The sequence below is a fragment of the Pelodiscus sinensis genome, chromosome 21 (genome assembly GCF_049634645.1).
Source record: "Pelodiscus sinensis isolate JC-2024 chromosome 21, ASM4963464v1, whole genome shotgun sequence".
In the NCBI taxonomy this organism is placed as follows: Eukaryota; Metazoa; Chordata; order Testudines; family Trionychidae; genus Pelodiscus; species Pelodiscus sinensis.
This window is the reverse complement of record NC_134731.1, coordinates 1,750,986-1,768,278: the sequence shown is the minus strand read 5'-3', so window position 1 is coordinate 1,768,278 and position 17,293 is coordinate 1,750,986. Positions and strand designations below refer to the sequence as shown.

Here is a 17,293-nt window from a genome sequence, read left to right as displayed (position 1 = left end):
CATAGCGTACGCGTGTGAACTAACGTCTGCTGACATCACCCTTCTGACCTGTGCATCCTTGGTTTGGCTCAGAGCTGGCTTTAGTGCTGCTAGCCGGGTCTCCAGTAATTGTTTCAGAATTCCCATGCCTTGTATTAGGGGTGTCTGAATTTAGGATACGCAGCTCTATGGTTCTGTCTTACTTCTGATAGGCAGCTTCCTCTGCTCTTGTAATCCGCCCCCCTCGCCCTCCTGCACACTTTGGTCCTCCCCCGCAGGACTCCACTGGGTGGAATGAAGAGGAGAAAGGATCGGGTTGTGACCGCCCAGCTGCTTAAAGTTCCCATTTGCTTGGCTGATATTGAAGAGTAGCTGTGGCCCTAGAGCTCACTTTTCATAAGCTTGGAGTCGCTGAGGAAAGAGGAAAGCCTGCCCAGATGCCTGGAACTGCAAGCAACAACCTACGTGCCAAACTCCTGCACCTGGTGTGGGGTAGCCCACACACCTGGGAATCACTGCCCGATTGTCCGAACATGGGCTGTTTAAAAAAATCAGCTCCTGGCCTGGAGAGTGGGACTGGGAGGGACGACAGACCAGGATGTCTTCAACACGTGCTTGTAACTCTTCTCGGAACGCTTCTTGCTGACTGTTGGCGCCTGTGTAGGTACTCCAGCTGTTGACGTGAAATCCAGCTGGGCTTTCTCAGTCGGGGACTGGGCTTTTCAATGACCGACGCTGACCAAGCCGATCATTTGCTGCCTATTGGTTGGGCAATTTGTAATATACAAGCTTTTAGACAAAGGGGCCTTTGGGAGTTAGCCAATATCCTGTGAGTTAGCTTAGTAGGGATCCCGTGATCTTGTTCAGTCTGGCTTCAGGCCTTTCTCTGTTTAGAAAATGTCTGCGCATTATCTGAAAATCTTACTTCTGTGGCCAGCATGACCTCTGTGGACTGCGTCACTGCACAGCATCCTTTACATTACCTGTAAGAAGTGTGGCAGGTAGCCAGGGGCAGGAGGTCCAGGGGAAAAGCTGACAGTGTGTAACTGGAAACGTGCAAATGTTCTACGTTTTTTGGCAGGATTTCCCTAGAGATAATGACGTTACAGCCCAGGTGTGAGGACGTAGAGACGGCGGAGGGGGTAGCTTTAACTGTCACAGGTGTGGCACAGGTACAGTAACTCCAAAACCTCATTTCAGGAATGCATGTCTCTAACCTACCTCCTAATTTTTTCCTCTTAGAAGGTTGCTGGAGTCCCGGAGCAGAGGTTAGCTGCTCTGGAACGAATGCTTGTGCGGCAGCACTGTCCCTGCTGTCGGTTACACTACAGCATGTCCGTGGAACGAGGGAGGAATGTGACTTCTCCCACCTGCCACAAGAGCACAACCGCTTTTCCAGTGTTCTGTCGCATTCATTCACGCGGCTCATGGGGTGTGTATTGGTGGGGTGACCTCCTTCCGAAACCTGCAGTGTGCCACAGCTCCTCTTGAGCTCTGTTCTTCATTTCCCAGAGCTGAACCATTTTGTTCTGAAATCGCATCAGTCCTGCTGCTTTGCATTAATATTAACAGGCATTTGTACAGCACCATAATTCTACGTGGTGGTTTACAGATGTAAAGAAAGACCTAATCCCTGCATCATGTGTGTAATGTGTTTAAAAAGAAAACCACAAGGCTCTTGTGCTGGAGTTGCATTCAGATCGTAGTGAGCCTTCTGGCACAATGCATAGGAAACGTCTGTTGCTTCTGAACTGTAAACTCCTATTTTTCGTAGGTGTAAAACTCAGCTAAGAAACTGACTTGGGATTTATTTCTGAGATGCAAAGTCTGCTCCCTGGAGAGTTTGTGGAGGGAAATGTCACGTTTCGGTGCTGCGTTCTGCTGCCGGTCAGGTAGCAAGACGTCTCTTGAAGACCAAACAAAACGAGGTCTCCTGCAGCTCTGCACAGCCCGTCTTTCAGTGGGACGTGAACTTAGACCAGGTGGTTCGTGCAGAAATGGTTCTCAAGGTGCATTTAACTGAAGCGTTGCACATGGCTTCTTGCGCAAACAGTGTGTACACAATCACATCCCTGGGAAAGGACACGGCTAGGCCCGCTTCATGTATCAGGAGCGGGAGCTTTACTCTGCGGTTTTGGTCGTGTCTGTGTGGTGGGGCCAGGCGCCAAAAAGCCATATGTTTACTCCACTAGCAAGAAACAACGTCATCTACTTGTTTTGCAGCTGTTGGGCTTGGGGGTTTCATGAGAAAATTTTGCTCCATTTCTTGGCAAGATCGCAAACGGCCTTAAACCCATGAAATTCTACTGCCACCCATCTGCCTTGTTCTAACAAGCATGAGCGCCCTGGCCCTGCCAGAGTGCTGCGCACAGCAGAATGGCTGCACACCTCAGTCACCAGAGAGAACCTAGAGCCACACGGATGCTTCAGAGCGCCTAGTCATGTGGCTTGGGCAGGTTAGGAGATTTCTTCCAGGCTCTGTTCGACTTTTAGCAAGTCGTTTAACCAGTGGCTGTGTCTCCTTCCTCCGCACAGCAAGTCATTAATGCCTGTAAATCTTTGAGACTGTCAGACGGGAGGTGCTGTTATTGGCTAGTATATTTCAGTCTTGGCAAACCACTTGTTCCTACTTGACTGCAGACATGTTTGTTAGGGCAGGAATAGTGTCTCGGGTTTAGCGATTAACTGACAAGCAGGTGCTGATTGGTTAATGCCACCAGTTACGGGCATTCTGTCCCCGGGCCCCCGCACAGCTCTGCGAGTAAATCTTTCAGCCGGCAGGCCGGCTCAGTCCCGGCAGCTCCCCATGCCGTGACTCTGCACTAAAGGTAATTTAGGAGCCGGCAAGCAGGGATACTTTTTGTGCAGAGCCGCAGCGGGGTGCTGCCGGGATCTAGCACAAGCCAGGACGGAGCCTGCCTGCCGACTGCCGTGCTGCTTTCGGTTCAGAACTGCTTAGTGGCATTTGCTGTGGATCTCTCTGTTGAATGTCCCATTTTAAAATCCAGTGCAGACCTCCCTTGATTTATTGTGTGCCTTTTCATAGCACCCACTGTTCTTCGCTGCCAAACATTGAACCCCAATGGAAATGTTGCAGTCCTCTGGATCAAGAATTCATTGTAAGGATTTTTAACCATTTGGGGTGTAATTTTAAAGGACTCCTCAGGGTCCCATGTAGGTTTTAAGACACGTGTTTCCATAAATGCTTTAGTTTGGAAAGGAGAAGACTGAGAGGGGACATGAGCCGTTTTCAAGTACCTAAAAGGGTGTTATAAGGAGGAGGGAGGAAAATTGTTCTCTTTGGCCTCTGAGGACGGGACAAGCAGCAATGGGCTTAAACTGCAGCAGGAGAGGTTTAGGTTGGACATTAGGAAAAACTTCCTACCTGTCAGGGTGGCTAAACATGGGAATAAATTGCCTGGGGTGGGGGGTAGAATCTCCATCATTGGAGATATTGAAGAGCAGGTTGGACAGACACCTGTCAGGGATGGTCTGGACGGTGCTGGGTCCTGCAGGGGACTGGACTTGATGGCCCCTTGAGGTCCCTTCCAGCTCTAGTGTTCTGTAGCTTTATGACGTTCCAGTGGAAAGGCTTTTAAAGTACATTGGCGTTGACCTTTGTGTTGCATGGAAAATGTGTTGGAAGCACATCACTTCTTGGGTCCAGGAGATGCTTTGGGGCACAGGGGTTTGTGCCTCGCAGGTTGCGAAATTGCTCTGTGCCCTCACACGAAACTGCAGCTGGCTGGCTTGTGCCTGTGCTGCTTTGATGCTGTGCCTTCTGCTGCTTTGACCTGACAGTGGGAATGCTGATTCCTTGGGCCTTACAAAAATCACAGCCACGAAAAACACATCACAAGCAGTGAAATCTGGACTATACCCCCCTCCCCTCCCTCCGGAAATCAGATTTCAGGGGGAGACCAACACTTCTCAAATTGGGGATCTTGCTCAAAAGTGAGTTGGGGGATCTCAAGATGATTTTAGGGGGCTGCGGTATTGCTGCCCTTACTTCTACACTCCTGCCTTCGGAGCTGGGCAGCCAGAGAGCAGCAGCTGCAGCAGCACAGAAGTAAGAGTAGCACACCCTCTGCAGTAACCCTGCACACCCCACAACTGCTCGTCGGGTCAGGATCTCTGCAGTCACGGGACATTTCCAATTTCAGTGTGACATTCACCGTTTTTAAATCGCATGACTGGCCCGGGGCACTGACCCAACCGGAGCAGGAGTGTGCTAGAACGCCCGATTCGCTGAACGGGACTCGCTTCTGAGGCACCGGACCGTCACGCCTGCTAGAAAGCCCTTGAATTGTTTGACATGAGAGGGGACAGGAGAGCGGGTTTCAGGTGTCTAAAAGGGTGTCACAAGGAGGAGGGAGAAAACTTGTTCTCCTTGGCCTCTGAGGACAGGACAAGCAATGGGCTTCAGCTGCAGCAAGGGAGGTTTAGGTTGGACATTAGGAAAAAGTTCCTACCTGTCAGGGTGGTTAGACACTGGAATCAGTTGCCCAGGGATGTTGTGGAATCCCTGTCCCTGGAGCTAGTTAAGAGCAGGTTAGATACATGCTATCGGGGTGATTTAGACAGTGCTGGGTCCTGCCGCGAGGGTGGGGGGCTGGACTCGACCTCTCGAGGGCCCTTGCAGTCCTAGGATTCCACGATTCCGAGATTGGTGTTTGTGCGGCTGGCTGGTGTCACAGACTGGGGGCCTGCAGACGCCGTTTGTCTCACCAATGTCGGTGCGACTGTCGCCTTGTCGCTTGTGCTCTGTGGCCTCCATCCCGGACACGTTGGAAAGCCCAGTCTGGCCCCATCGAGGGCAGCCTGTCCTGGGCACTGGGCTTTGTGGGGTGGGACGCCCCCTGCCCGGCCCTCTGCTCTGTGTGGTTCCTTTGCGCAGGAAGGAGCGGCTTGCTGCTAGGAGGCGTCCTGGCCTCGGCGGCGGGGAGGGGGGCTTCAGTGGTTCGCGAGTTCAGGGAGCTCAGAGGCCTCGTGGCCGCTGCATTCCAAGGCCGAGGCAGGAAGGAAGCCGCCTGCCCGAGGGAGCGTAGGCCAGGACTCGCAGCAGCAGTGAGATCGCGCGGGGGGAGGGGCAGCGTCCAGAGTCTTGCCGTAAATCGGTGACCCTCGTGCTTTGAAGAAGACGCTGCTGGCGTCACGGCGAGGCGTTGGCAAGGGGGTGCCCCTGCTTCCTAGGGGTGGGCAGTAAAACGGCGGCACTTCCCCAGGATTAGCCCCTGGCGGCCACTGCCGCTATATCTACCTGCCCTGCATAGATCGGCCCTCATCTCGCAGGGCAGGCTGGGCCGGTGCCTGGGCATTGGGGCTCCGTGGCCCACAGGCTGTCCGCGCCGGGTGGCAGTGGGCTCGGGGCGCTGCCCAGCCATTTGGAGTTCATGCCCCGTGCCCTGAGAAGCGCCTGGGCTCGCGGGTTGGCTTAGCTCCGAGTCTGCAGGGCCGCCCCTCCCGCTGCCTGCCGGGAGCCAAGAGTTGAGCTGTCAGGAGAGAGGTGAAACGGAGACTTTAAAAAGCTTTGTACTGCAGCAAAGCCTCCCTGGGAGCAGGGACCCCAGCCCCGCTCCTCGGTGTGTAACCTGCAGCGAGGGGCCCGGCTGAGCTCGCCACAGACAGGGGCTGGACAGAGGAGACCCTCCCGTGGGGCTGCAGTGACCCTGCCCGGGGCAGGCGGGGAGCTGCTCCAGCCCCCACCGGTTAGTGTTACCCGTTGAGGGTTGGAGGATTCCTACTGACTAGAGCGAGGACTGGTCCCTGCTCTGCCCGGTGCGCTTGGCAATTCGGGCTCCCATGGGAAGAGCCACTTCTCCCAGGCCTGGGGGTGTGACGAGAGCTGTGAGGTGACTCTCGTGTCTCCCGGGCTGCTCGAGGTCCCCGTCTGCGCCGCTTGCAGGCTTCCTGGCACAGCCAGCGCCTCTGGGCAGCCCCCGCGCTGCTTCGCGTGGGGGTCGTTGCGTGGAACGCGGATCTCCCAGTGCTCGGGGGCGCGCCTGGCTCTGCGCGGTCTCTGTCAGCCTTGCTGTGGGAGAGTGAGAAGCAGGAAGGGAGCGAAATGGCCTTCGCAGGTGCCCCTTGTGTCAGCCTCTCCCCGGTGCAGTCTGTGGCTCTGGGCCGGTCCGTTGGGCACGGGAGGCGCGTGCGTTGGACCAGCCATCGTGACAGCCAGTGGAGTCGCCATGTGGAGCGAGCGGCAGGGTCCGCCTCGCAGTCGGCGGCCGTGGCCTCTGTCTCCGCACCCGTGGGCAGCGCATCCTGCAGATCGACACAGCTGGCTCTTCCGGAGCGGACGGCCCGGAGAGCCTGGGGGCAGCGTGTGGCTGGCTGTCCCTGCGGGCTGCCTGTGCTCACGGCGCCTCTCCTCTCCCCAGGTGAAGATCATGACGGAGAGGGAGCTGCTGGCCGTGGCCTGCGAGCAGTTCTTGGGGAAGAACGTGCAGGACGTGAAGAACGTGGTCCTTCAGACGCTGGAGGGGCACCTGCGATCCATCCTAGGTGTGGGGGGACGCGAGGGAATCCCCGGGTCTGTCCAGGCTCCCACTCGCTCGCTGCTCCCATTGGCTGCAGCCTCCGGCAGGAGAGACCAGCCAGGACGCTGGGAGAAGGGCTGAAATTGAGATGGAGTCAGGCCAGGCAAAGCCTGAGCTAGTGGCTGGGCCGTCCCATCTGAGCCTGCCCCCTTCCCCAGCTCTTGAGCAGCCAGTGGATAATGTGGGGCCTGGTTCTCTGATACCCCTAAGCCCGCTGCCGTGCTCCCGCAGCCATGCTGTGGCTCTGCTTCCTTCCCCAGGCACCCTCACCGTGGAGCAGATCTACCAGGACAGGGACCAGTTTGCCAAGCTGGTGCGGGAGGTGGCAGCTCCGGATGTGGGCCGCATGGGCATCGAGATCCTGAGCTTTACGATCAAGGTACTGCTGGGCTGAGACCATGGGCAGCGCTTCAGGGCCAGCCTCTTGGCTTCGGAAAGGGCTGTGGGGCCCAGTCTGTGGAGTTCCCACAGCAGCCGGGCCCGGCTGCTACGAAAGGGACCGCGCGTGCCCTCTGCGCAGAGCGCTGGAGTGAAACGCCCAGCCGGGCCCCACAGCGCTCCTCCCTCCCCCACTGCCTGGCACTGAGCGCTGGGGGCCTGGAAGGAGGGTGGGTGCCGGCCGTGGTGACCGCATCTCCCTCTGCCTAGGATGTGTACGACAAGGTGGAGTACCTGAGCTCTCTGGGCAAGACGCAGACCGCCGTGGTCCAGCGAGACGCCGACATCGGCGTGGCAGAGGCTGAGCGAGACGCCGGCATTCGGGTATGTTTGGCGGCGCTGCCCCGGGGCTGCCGGCCCAGGCTGCCTGCCCTCGCGCCTGAGCCTGCTCCGCTCCCTTCCCGCAGGAGGCGGAGTGCAAGCGGGAAATGCTGGACGTCAAGTTCATGTCGGACACCAAAACGGCCGACTCCAAACGGGCCTTCGAGATGCAGAAAGCTGCCTTCAGCCAGGAGATCAACATCAAGGTGAGAGCACCCGGGGGCTGCCCTCGCTGGGCCCCTGACTCGGAGAGTCCATTCGCAGCTGCCACGTCCCGGGCCAGTTGCGGTCTCGGCAGGCCCTGGGTCCGAAGCAGCAGGCGTGCTGGGTGCTCGGGGCTGCAGGTCCAGGCTCGTGGCGGAAGAGAAATGCTCAGAGCACCTTGACTGGCTGGGTCAGATGGGGCAGCAGCTCCCCAGTCTGACAGCAGCTGGGGGTCCCCCGGGGATTCAGCTGGAGCGTGAGCAGAGGCCCGGGCCCTGAAGCATCCAGCTGCTCCATGGGGCTGGAACACAGCGTCCGGCGGGGCGGGGCTGTGGAGGCCCTGGCCAGGCCCGTGTGGTGCGTTCCTCCCCTGGGAGGGGCTAGCTGGGGCAGAAGAGCCTTCTAGGGACAGGACATGGGCTCCTCCCAGATCTGCCAGGCTGGAGTTGGGTCAGATTGGGGCTCCAGGCTGGGCCGGGGGGGTCCCCACAGAGGAGTGGGGCGCATCTGCCATGCTGCGTGCCTGAGGGCTCCGCTCGGCGGGGCAGGCAGCCACAGTGCTGTGGGCTCCAGTCCAGGCTGCGCCTTTCTCCGCGTGCAGACGGCCGAGGCCCAGCTGGCCTACGAGCTGCAGGGCGCGCGGGAGCAGCAGAAGATCCGCCAGGAGGAGATGGAGATCGAGGTGGTGCAGCGCAAGAAGCAGATCGACGTGGAGGAGAAGGAGATCATCCGCATGGACAAGGAGCTGATCGCCACCGTCAAGCGGCCGGCCGAGGCCGAGGCGCACCGCATGCAGCAGATCGCCGAGGGCGAGAAGTGAGTGGCCCCCGGCCCAGGATCCCGGTGCCTCGAGCCTGAGGCACGTGGGAGCAAACGTGGGCCCCAGGGGCTGGGCCCTTGCGAGCCCCGCCAGTGCCCGGAGCCAGGCTCAGGAGCCGCCTGTGGGCCCACGACCCTGGCGCGGTCCCAGCAGGGCGCTCTCCTTTGCAGGGTGCAGCAGGTCCTCATCGCGCGGGCGGAAGCAGAAAAGATCCGCAAGATCGGCGAGGCCGAGGCCTCCGTCATCCAAGCCATTGGCAAAGCGGAGGCGGAGAAGATGAAGCTGAAGGCAGAGGCCTACCAGCAGTACGGAGACGCGGCCAAGCTGGCGCTTGTGCTGGACGCGCTGCCCCAGGTGAGCGGCTGGGCACGCGGCCCGTGGCGCTCGGCGCTGCTGCGGCTGGGGCGAGAGCCTGGGCTGGGCGGGGGGGGGCTCACAGGTGCCGCCTGAGCCGTTCCGGAGCCAGCCGGCACACGCTCAACCCCGGCTCGTTCCGGTCTCCGCAGATTGCCGCCCGGGTGGCTGCCCCGCTGGCCAAAGTGGACGAGATCGTTATTCTCAGCGGGGAGGGCAGCAAGGTGACGTCGGAGCTGAACCGCCTGCTGGCGGAGATCCCGGCGTCCGTGCACGCCCTCACCGGGGTCGACCTGGCCAAGGTGAGCTGGGCCTGGGCGGGGAGACCCGTCCGTAGCGCCCTGTGGGCTAGTGCGTGGTGCAGGGGAGCGCCACTCGCCGGGGAGCGTTGCTGGCCCCTGACTCGTGGCCGAGTCCCGGAAGGGAAGGAGGAAATCCCTTGCTGTACTCTGCTGGGGGGCGGGCTGCTTTCTGTGCACCCCCCCCAAAGCTCCAAGGCATGTCCCTGATGGCTCCCTGCTCCCAGAAGGCTCCCCCCCCATTGTCCCCAGCGTCTCAGCCCGAGAGCCTGGGGCCGGCTCCCTCCCCATCCTCCTTCCTAACCGCCTCTCTCCCCTCCCGCAGATCCCCCTGATCCAGAAGGCCACTGGTGCCCAGGCATGAGGCCGAGCAGCCTGGGGCGCAGAGGCCAGCTTCCCGCTGTCCACTCTGACATCAGCTGCCTTCACGGGGGAGCCCTTTTCTACCGGACCCTGGGTCGCTCCTTTGTCGCTCTGGTGCCTTATTTGGAGGGCCAGGCGGATGCATGTTCAATTGGCCTTTTTCTTTGAGGGGACTTGGTTTGTCCGTGTAAGTGTGCACTGAGCTCGCCTGGCGCCGCAGCCTCTGGCGCGGGGGCAGAGAGGGGACGAGGCGCGGAGCTGGAGGGTCAGATCCACGCGGGGCCTAGTGAGCCCACGGCCTTGTGCTCACCTGCTGGCTGGCCTCCCCTGCTGCCCCTGGGCAGGCAGAACGGGGACCGCGAGGCTGCACCGAGCCAGGCTCACAGGCCCTCTGTGGGGTCTGAAGGGGCCGGGCCAGGGGGAGAGGAGCCACCCTCTGACGACAACTTAGCCAGGGCATGCGTCCTGAGACCCTGCCGAGATCGGCCCAGCCAGCTGCAGGGGCCATGGTCCCTGCCCAGCCTGAGTCACTATCCTGTCCCTGCTGGGCCGAGGTCGGCAGGAGCGGTGCCCCATCTCTCCGGGCTGTGTCCCTGGGGCAGGGCGGCATGGCCGGAGGGGTGGCAGGTGCGGTGCTCTGAAGACAGGCTGGCTGGCGTGTGCGTCAGGCAGCTGCCCCCGAGGGAAACGGATGGTGCGTGCCGCTCGGCAGCACGAAGCCGGCCGCCTCCCCAGGTGCGCTGCTCCCCGTCGGGCACCCAGGCGAAGGTGCTGCTCCCCTGCGGGCCGCCTGCGCTGAGGTGCGGCCAGAGGGCTGGCAGGAGCTGAGCGGCGCAGCTGGCGCCCCGCCGTGCAGCGTAGCGCAGGGGCCTGGGGGCTCGGCCACGTGATGCCGGATGGTGATTCGTTGCATTCTGGTGAACACTGGCCCAGGGTCCTCGCTCCATCTCCTGCCCCCTCCCTCCCCTGCCATCGCCAGTCGGGGCCTCTCCCTGCCGTTCCCCCGGGGCGCTGGGGCTCCTGTGGCCCGGCTGCTCTGCCACGGTCGGGCCCTGTGGATTTCAGCCCCGGGGCCCCGTGGTGTCAGGCAGGAAAGCAGCAGGAACGGGCGAGTCCAGCAAGAGCTGCTGCCGCTGCCCATAGCTGCAGGGTGGCGACGCCCAGCCCTTCCTGGCGCTGGGTGTGTCCCGCCCCACTGTGGCAGGGGCCATGCAGCACGAAGGCTGTCCCCTTGTCAGTCCCAGCCCCCTCCGCCCCCGCCAGCGCCTCGTCCCCTGCTGCTTGTCTGGCTCCGAGCGGGCTGCAGTCGAGTGGGGGCAAGTGCCGGTCTCTGCCGTAGCCCCCCTGAGCCTTCAGTGCTGTGCGATCCCTCCCCGGGAACACGGGACGCAGCTTGGTCTGAGGGCCACGTGTCCATGTTCACTCCCTGGGCGGAGCCACCAGGACCAGCCAGAAGGCGGGTGGGGGATTAGAGGAGGGGACCAGGACACGGCACAGGCAGCCTGGCTGGGGGGCGGAGATGCCAAGCCCATCAGCCTGCCCTTGGGGGCTAGGTGGGGCCGAGCTGGTGAGAATCAGACCGGCTGCCCCCAGGGTTTGGGGCCAGTTCCCCTCCATCCCCACCCCCAGCCCCTGCTGCTCTGCTACTGACCCTGGGCTGTGCCCTCTGGCAGTGGCACAAGGACTCCAGTGTCCTTTCCTGCCCAAGTCGGACCCCCGGCCTGCCCTCTGCGCCGTTTCTTCCTGCTCTCTGCCCCGCCTGGGCCAGCACAGGGCCCGGCTGCTTTCCTGGGGAACGCCTGCTCCCGGGTCCCACTGCCTGCTCTGGGGGGCGGCTCGGGAAGATGCCCCAGCCGTGTCTGCCCTGGCCGGCGGGAGGGGAGGGGGTGACGGGACCTGGACTGTAGGGCGGGGCTTGCCGGGGAGACGAGCGAAGGCACCGCTGCCCTCCTGGGCGTCTCTCCGGGGGGAGCGGGCTGGACGGGGGATCCGCTGCCACACCGCTCTGTATCTGGACGTTGCTTTGTGGGTGCCGGGAGCTGGCTGCCCTGCCCGGCCGTATCTGCATGGGGACGTGCATGACCGCACCGCCGCGCTGCGCCGCGTAATAAAGGAGCAGCGGGACCGTGCTGCACCTGCCAGCTTTGTCTCCTTTCTTCTGTGGCGGGGCCAGGCCTGGCCGAGTGCCTGCAGCTCCTCCCCCTGCCGGCCCGGGCCCTTGGCCTCCTGCGTCTGCTGAGAGATGGGTAGGCCCCAGTCCCAGCTCGCATGGCACCTCCTGCCTGAGCCCCGGGCCCGCATCCCGGGGTCACGGCAGAGATGAGGAGCCAGCTGCCCAGGCCTGGCCACTGAGCCATGCTGTCCTCCCCCTCCAGCATTTACTAAGCACCTCTTCCCTCCGCGTGTCAGCCTGGGTGCTCAGGCCCTGCTCGGGCAGCACCCCTAGAGCTGGGAAACCAGGCGGTGCCTGGTGCTGGGGAGGAGCCGTGGGGGTATCTGGGCAGAGCTCAGCTGAGGGCCCAGTGCCAGGAGCACCAGGCATCTCTGCTCTGCAGCTGCTGGGGGAGCCACGCCCGGGCCTCTCCTGGTCACCTGGCTGTCCTGGGCGCTCAGTGAGCTCGTGTCCCCCCCCGCGCCTCGCAGGTCTGGCCCCGCTGCTCCAGCAGCTGCCCCCTCTCCCATGCTGAGTAGTCAGGTGCAAGCTGGGGCCCTTGGCTGGGAAACCAGGCATCCAGCTGGTGCCAGAGCTGTCAGCAGCCTCCCAGCCCCTCCGCCCTTGCCAAGGCCCCGGCGGGAAGCGAGGCCTGTGGGGGCCGGTGGCAGCAGGGCTGCTGTTCGCTTTCACTTCCTGCCCCGGCCAGCTGCAGGGCCCAGCCGAGGGAGCAGCCTGCCCCAGTCCCAGAGTGTGTCCCTGGGGCTACTGCTCCGCCCCACAGGCCAGGGCTGGCTCCCCCATGCCTGGTGGAGGGGGCCTGCTTGCAGCTCACCAGGGGCGTCCTGCTAGCTCTGCAGGAGTGCCTGGCCAGGAGCTCTTCATGGGCCCTCCCCTCTGCCAGGCCACGGCGTGGGCTCAGGCCTGGGAGCCGGGGGAGTGGGAGCCCGGGCCCTGGCAGAGCTGTGGGGTGGGGAGGGGGCGTCAGTCTCCCGGGTCAGGACCCACCTGGCCGCTGCCTGTTGAGCCGAGCGCCGGGTGTCTGGCAGCTCCCCGCCCCCGGAGCCCTGTGCTGACAAACAGCCCTGAGAGCCTGGGCACTGCCGATAGCGCAGGGTGGGGCCAGCTGACCCGCTGCTGCCCCCTTATCTGGGCGCGAGCACTTGGGCCTGGCCCCGGCGCCGCCAGGAGTGGGGCACGTAGGCGGGGGGGCGCTGCCGCTCTGAGCCCTCTGGCTGGGGCCCAGCAGTGCCTGTGGAGTTGAAGGCAGCAGGTTCATGCAAACACTCGAGTGGTTTTCCCCTGGGGCTGTTTGGCGGCCCAGACTGACAGCACTGGCCGCGGGAACGGCGGCTCCGTCTTCTGCTGGATAACTGCCCCGACCCGCCTCTCCCGCTGGGCCAGGCTCTGAGCTGAGGCCTTCGCACAGGGAGAGGGGCTAGAATCACAGAGCCCTCAGGAGTCAAGTCCAGCCCCTGCCCAAGGCAGGACCAACCCAGCCAGGGCTGTGTCAAGCTGGGACCTCTAGGGATGGAGATTCCAGCCCAGCGCTTCACCGCCTCCTAGGGAAATCGCTTTTCCTGATCTCCAACCTGGACCTCCCCCGCTGCCACTTGAGCCCATTGCTCCTCGTTCTGCCCCCACTGAGACCAGCCTCTCTGGAACCCCCTGCAGGGAGCTGCAGGCTGCTGTCAACCCCCCTCGCTCTTCGCTCCTGCAGACTGAACAGACCCAATCCCTCAGCCTCTCCCCATAGGTCACATGCTCCAGCCCCCGAATCATTTTGGTCGCCTCCGCTGGACCCTCTCCAATGCGTCACGTCCTTTCTATAGTGGGGGGCCCAGAACTGGACACAATGCTCCAGATGTGGCCTCACCAGAGCCGAATAAAGGGGAATAATCCCAGCTCTGGATCTGCTGGCCATGCTCCTTCTAATGCACCTAATATGCCATTAGCCCTCTTGGCTACAAGGGCCCCTGCTGACTCATCTCCAGCTTCTCACCCCCAGGTCCCTTGCTGCAGAACTGCTACTTAGCCAGTGGGTTCCCAGCCTGTACCAGTGTTTGGGATTCTTCCAGCCCAAAGGCAGGACTCTGCACTTGTCCTTGTTGGACCTCCTCACATTGCTTTTAGCCCAATCCTCTACTCTGTCCAGGTCCCTGTGGACCCTGTCCCTGCCCTCCAGCGTATCTACCTCTGCAGATAGAATTGGAAGGTCAGTAAATCATCAGTTAAAACAAGGTGGCTGTGTCTACACTGCACCCCTTTTCCGGAAAAGGGATGCAGATTAGACCAGTCGGAATTGCAAATCCGCGGGGGATTTAAATATCCCCTGAGGCATTTGCATTTACACGGCTGCTGCTTTTTTCCAGCTTGGGGATAAGCCAGAGAAAAGCGCCAGTCTAGACGCGATTCTCCGGAAAATAAGCCCTTTTCCGGAGGATCTCTTATTCCTACTTTCAAGTAGCCCTGTAAATGCAAATGCCGCGGGGATATTTAAATTCTGACTGGTCTGATCTGCATCCCTTTTCCGGAAAAGGGGTGCAGTGTAGACACAGCCAGTTTGTGCTAGGTAGCAAATAGGGCAGTGGAGATACCCCCCCCCCCCTTCTCAGCCACCTCCCCCGGGGCGGAACAGCCAGGACCTGTTTAACCGCAACCAAAGCTTTCTAAACGAAGCTGAGGAAACGAGGCAGACGAACCGTAAATGGGGCAGGTGGGCAGGGGCTGGTTCCTGCCACGTGCCTATGTCCACCCTACACCCTGGGGTGCAAGGCATGGAGCAGCTTGGACCTCCCTGCTCTGGCAGCTCCAGACCTGACCAGTCCCAGATGAGGGATTTTACCAAGCCAAGAGGTATCAGACCTGCCTGCCCCCCGCTACTGGCTCCACCGGCCCCGCTGCCCTGCCAATCCCCCACTTCCCCTCCATGTCAGGCAGCCCCCTGCTCTGACAGCCCTCAGCTCTCCCAGCCACCAGCCCTTCAGCAGGACTCTCCGGTCCTGGAGCATCTGTGGTCCTGCCAGAGTCTGGATGCTGCCAGACCACGGTCCTGGCTTAGCGGCTCAGCCTGTACATGGGAGCAAGGGGTAATGGATATTGTAACACGTGGTTTCTGTGGCAGGTGGCAGCTTCCCTGGATCCATCTCCCCCCTTCCCCCCCCCCCGTGTTTGCCTGATCACCTTGGCGCAGAGCTGCCAAGTACCGAAGCAAGTAGGGCAGGAGCAGCCGCCTGCCAGGCTGGGAGCACTGGGGGCTGGGGCTGCTACAGAAGGACGAGGCCCTGGCAGAGAAGCGACAGTTCTTGGGGCTGTTTTCACTACACAGCAGGGAGGGGGGAGGAGCAGCTGTCCCAGAGCGAGTGCCAGGCTCGGAGATGGACTTGCCTTGCTGGGGAGGAGGCCACACAGCCTGTGCAAGAGGGAATCAGGCCTCACTGACCTACGAGAATTGTTTTAGTGGGTCAACAACCGTGGCCGAGGCTGGCCAGCAGATGCAGCGCACTGGGCCTTTCGGAAACCCTTTGCCAAGGCTCACTTGAGTCAGGGCGGGCTCTAGGTTTTTTGCTGTCCCAAGCAACAAAAAATTTTGGCCACCCCCCCCCTTTTTTCGTTGGCTTTTACACACATTTGCACTTTCCAATGTTTTTTTTGTTTTGGGGTTTTTTGTCTGTTTAAAATTTAAAAAAAACCCAGAAAATGTGTAGTTAGTGACATAAAACAATTTCCTACCAGCGAACTCATTGAATTGTAACAAAATCGCAATGACAAACAATTTGGGTTCAACTATCCACTGTAATGAAAAACCTTAGTGTCGTCCGGCGCCCGGTTTCTCAGAAATGAAAAGAATTTACATGAACTGAATGTTTCTGGTGTTTATACCTGCGTAGCCTTTTAATAATTCAGTAAAATCTAAATTTTCTGCAGTGGCACTTGCAATTGAAATGAATGTGAGTCCTGACGAACGATTTGGAGACATGGTGAACCTCAAATAATTTTTTAGTCATTTCAGTTTTGAGAAACTGCGCTCACCCGAAGCCACTGATCCTGGTCATGTTAAAAGAATGCGAAATGCTATAGCAGCCGCCATGGTCCTGGCCAGAGGGGGGACTGTGCTTCCTGCACCGGGGCCACCCCCCCGCGAACCCGCCCTGGCACCCTGCGGGCAGGCCTCACCCGAAGTAGGTGGCGGAGCCGGGCAGCAGCAGAGGCAGAGGGTGGTCAGCAGGGTCTGGCGCGTGGTGCCAGTGCTGTGCAGCAGGTAGTGGCGTCTCCTGTGGCCCTTTAAAATCAGCGGGGCGGGACCAGGCATTGCCGTGGGCAGATGCTTACCTGGAAATGCCGCCCCTGGAAACGTGCCGCCCCAACCACGTGCTTTATTTGCTGGTGCCTGGAGCCAGCCCTGGCTTGAATGTCCCCGCTGCAAAGTGAGCAAGCCAGGGAGAAGGGGGAGGGTTCTCTTGGTGGATCAGTAACTGGTTAAGAGAAAACAAAGGCAAAGTAAAAGAAGCAGAGAGAGAGAGAGAGACGTCTTTTAAAAAGTGGAAGGCAAATCCTAGTGAGGAAAATAGGAGCATAAACGTTGTCAAATGAAGTGTAAAAATGTACTCAGAAAAGCTAAAAAAGAGTTTGAAGAGCATCTAGCCAAACAGCCAAACAGTAAGAGCAAAATGTTTAAGTACATCGGAAGCAGGAAGCCGGCTAAACAACCAGTGGGGCCCTTGGATGATGGAGATGCTGAAGGAGCACTCAGAGACGATACGGTCATTGCAGAGAAGCTAAATGAATTCTTTGCTTTGGTCTTCACGGCTCGGGATATTGGGGAGATTCCCAAACCTGAGCCATTCTTTTTAGGTGACAAACCTGAGGAATTGTCCCAGACTGAGGTGCTATTAGAGGAGGTTTTGGAACAAATTGATAAATTTAACAGTAACAAGCCACCGGGACCAGACGGCATCACCCAAGAGTTCTGAAAGTACTCAAATGGAAAATCGCGGAACCTCCCCTTTACATCAGCTTCTGTACCTATGCCTGGAAGGTAGCTAATGTGATGCCAATATTCAAAAAGGGCTCTAGAGGCGATCCTGGCAATTACAGACCAGCAAGTCTAACAGCAGGGCCGGGCAAATTAGTTGTAACTATAGTCAAGAATCAAATTGTCAGACACAGAGATGAACATAATTTGTTGGGGGAAAGTCAACATGGATTGTAAAGGGAAATCCTGCCTCACCAATCTACTAGAGTTCATTGAGGGGGTCAAACAAACATGGACACAGGGGAGCCAGTGGGCAGAATGTACTTAGATTTCCAGAAAGCCTTTGACAAGGTCCCTCACCAAAGGGTCTTAAAGTGAGTTATCATGGGATAAGAGGGAAGGGCCTTTTGTGGATTAATAACTGGCTAAAAGACAGGAAACAAAGGGTGGTGATAAATGGTCAGTTTTCCAAGTGGAGAGGTAACTAGTGAAGTCCCGGGACCAATCCTATTTAATCTACTTCTAAATGAGCCGGAGAAAGGGGTAAACAGTGAAGTGGCAAAATTTGCAGATGATACCAAACTGCTCAAGATAGTTAAGTCCAAAGCAGACTGAAGAGCTTCACAAAGATCTCACCAAACGAAGTGACTGGACAACACAATGGCAAATGAAATTTAATGTTGATAAATGTCAAGTAATGCACATTGGAAAAAATAATCCCAGCTATACATAGAATATGATGGGGACTAATTTGGCTACAACTACTCAAGAGAAAGATCTTGGAGTCATTGTGGACAGTTCTCTGAAAACATCCACTCAGTGTGCGCCGGCCGTCAAAAAAGCAAATAG

At 59.6% G+C, this 17,293-nt stretch overlaps 1 protein-coding gene across 6 annotated transcripts in view; it reads left to right on the top strand.

Moving 5' to 3' along the window:
* Positions 1-11,458, top strand: part of FLOT2 (flotillin 2) — a 28,084-nt gene extending 16,626 nt beyond the window's left edge. For 3 of the 6 annotated variants that reach the window (XM_075904524.1, XM_075904527.1, XM_075904526.1), the window contains 9 exons: positions 1,061-1,151; positions 6,360-6,483; positions 6,779-6,897; positions 7,167-7,280; positions 7,364-7,483; positions 8,083-8,297; positions 8,472-8,655; positions 8,808-8,957; positions 9,280-11,458. In XM_075904524.1, the coding sequence (XP_075760639.1) occupies positions 1,061-1,151; positions 6,360-6,483; positions 6,779-6,897; positions 7,167-7,280; positions 7,364-7,483; positions 8,083-8,297; positions 8,472-8,655; positions 8,808-8,957; positions 9,280-9,318 (1,156 nt within the window). In that variant the 3' untranslated portion in view covers positions 9,319-11,458. Of the gene's footprint in view, positions 1-1,060; positions 1,152-1,178; positions 1,989-6,359; positions 6,484-6,778; positions 6,898-7,166; positions 7,281-7,363; positions 7,484-8,082; positions 8,298-8,471; positions 8,656-8,807; positions 8,958-9,279 lie in introns of those variants that run through there. The other 3 variants (XM_075904525.1, XM_075904529.1, XM_075904528.1) reach the window with 2 other exon arrangements.
* Positions 11,459-17,293: the final 5,835 nt, after the last annotated feature.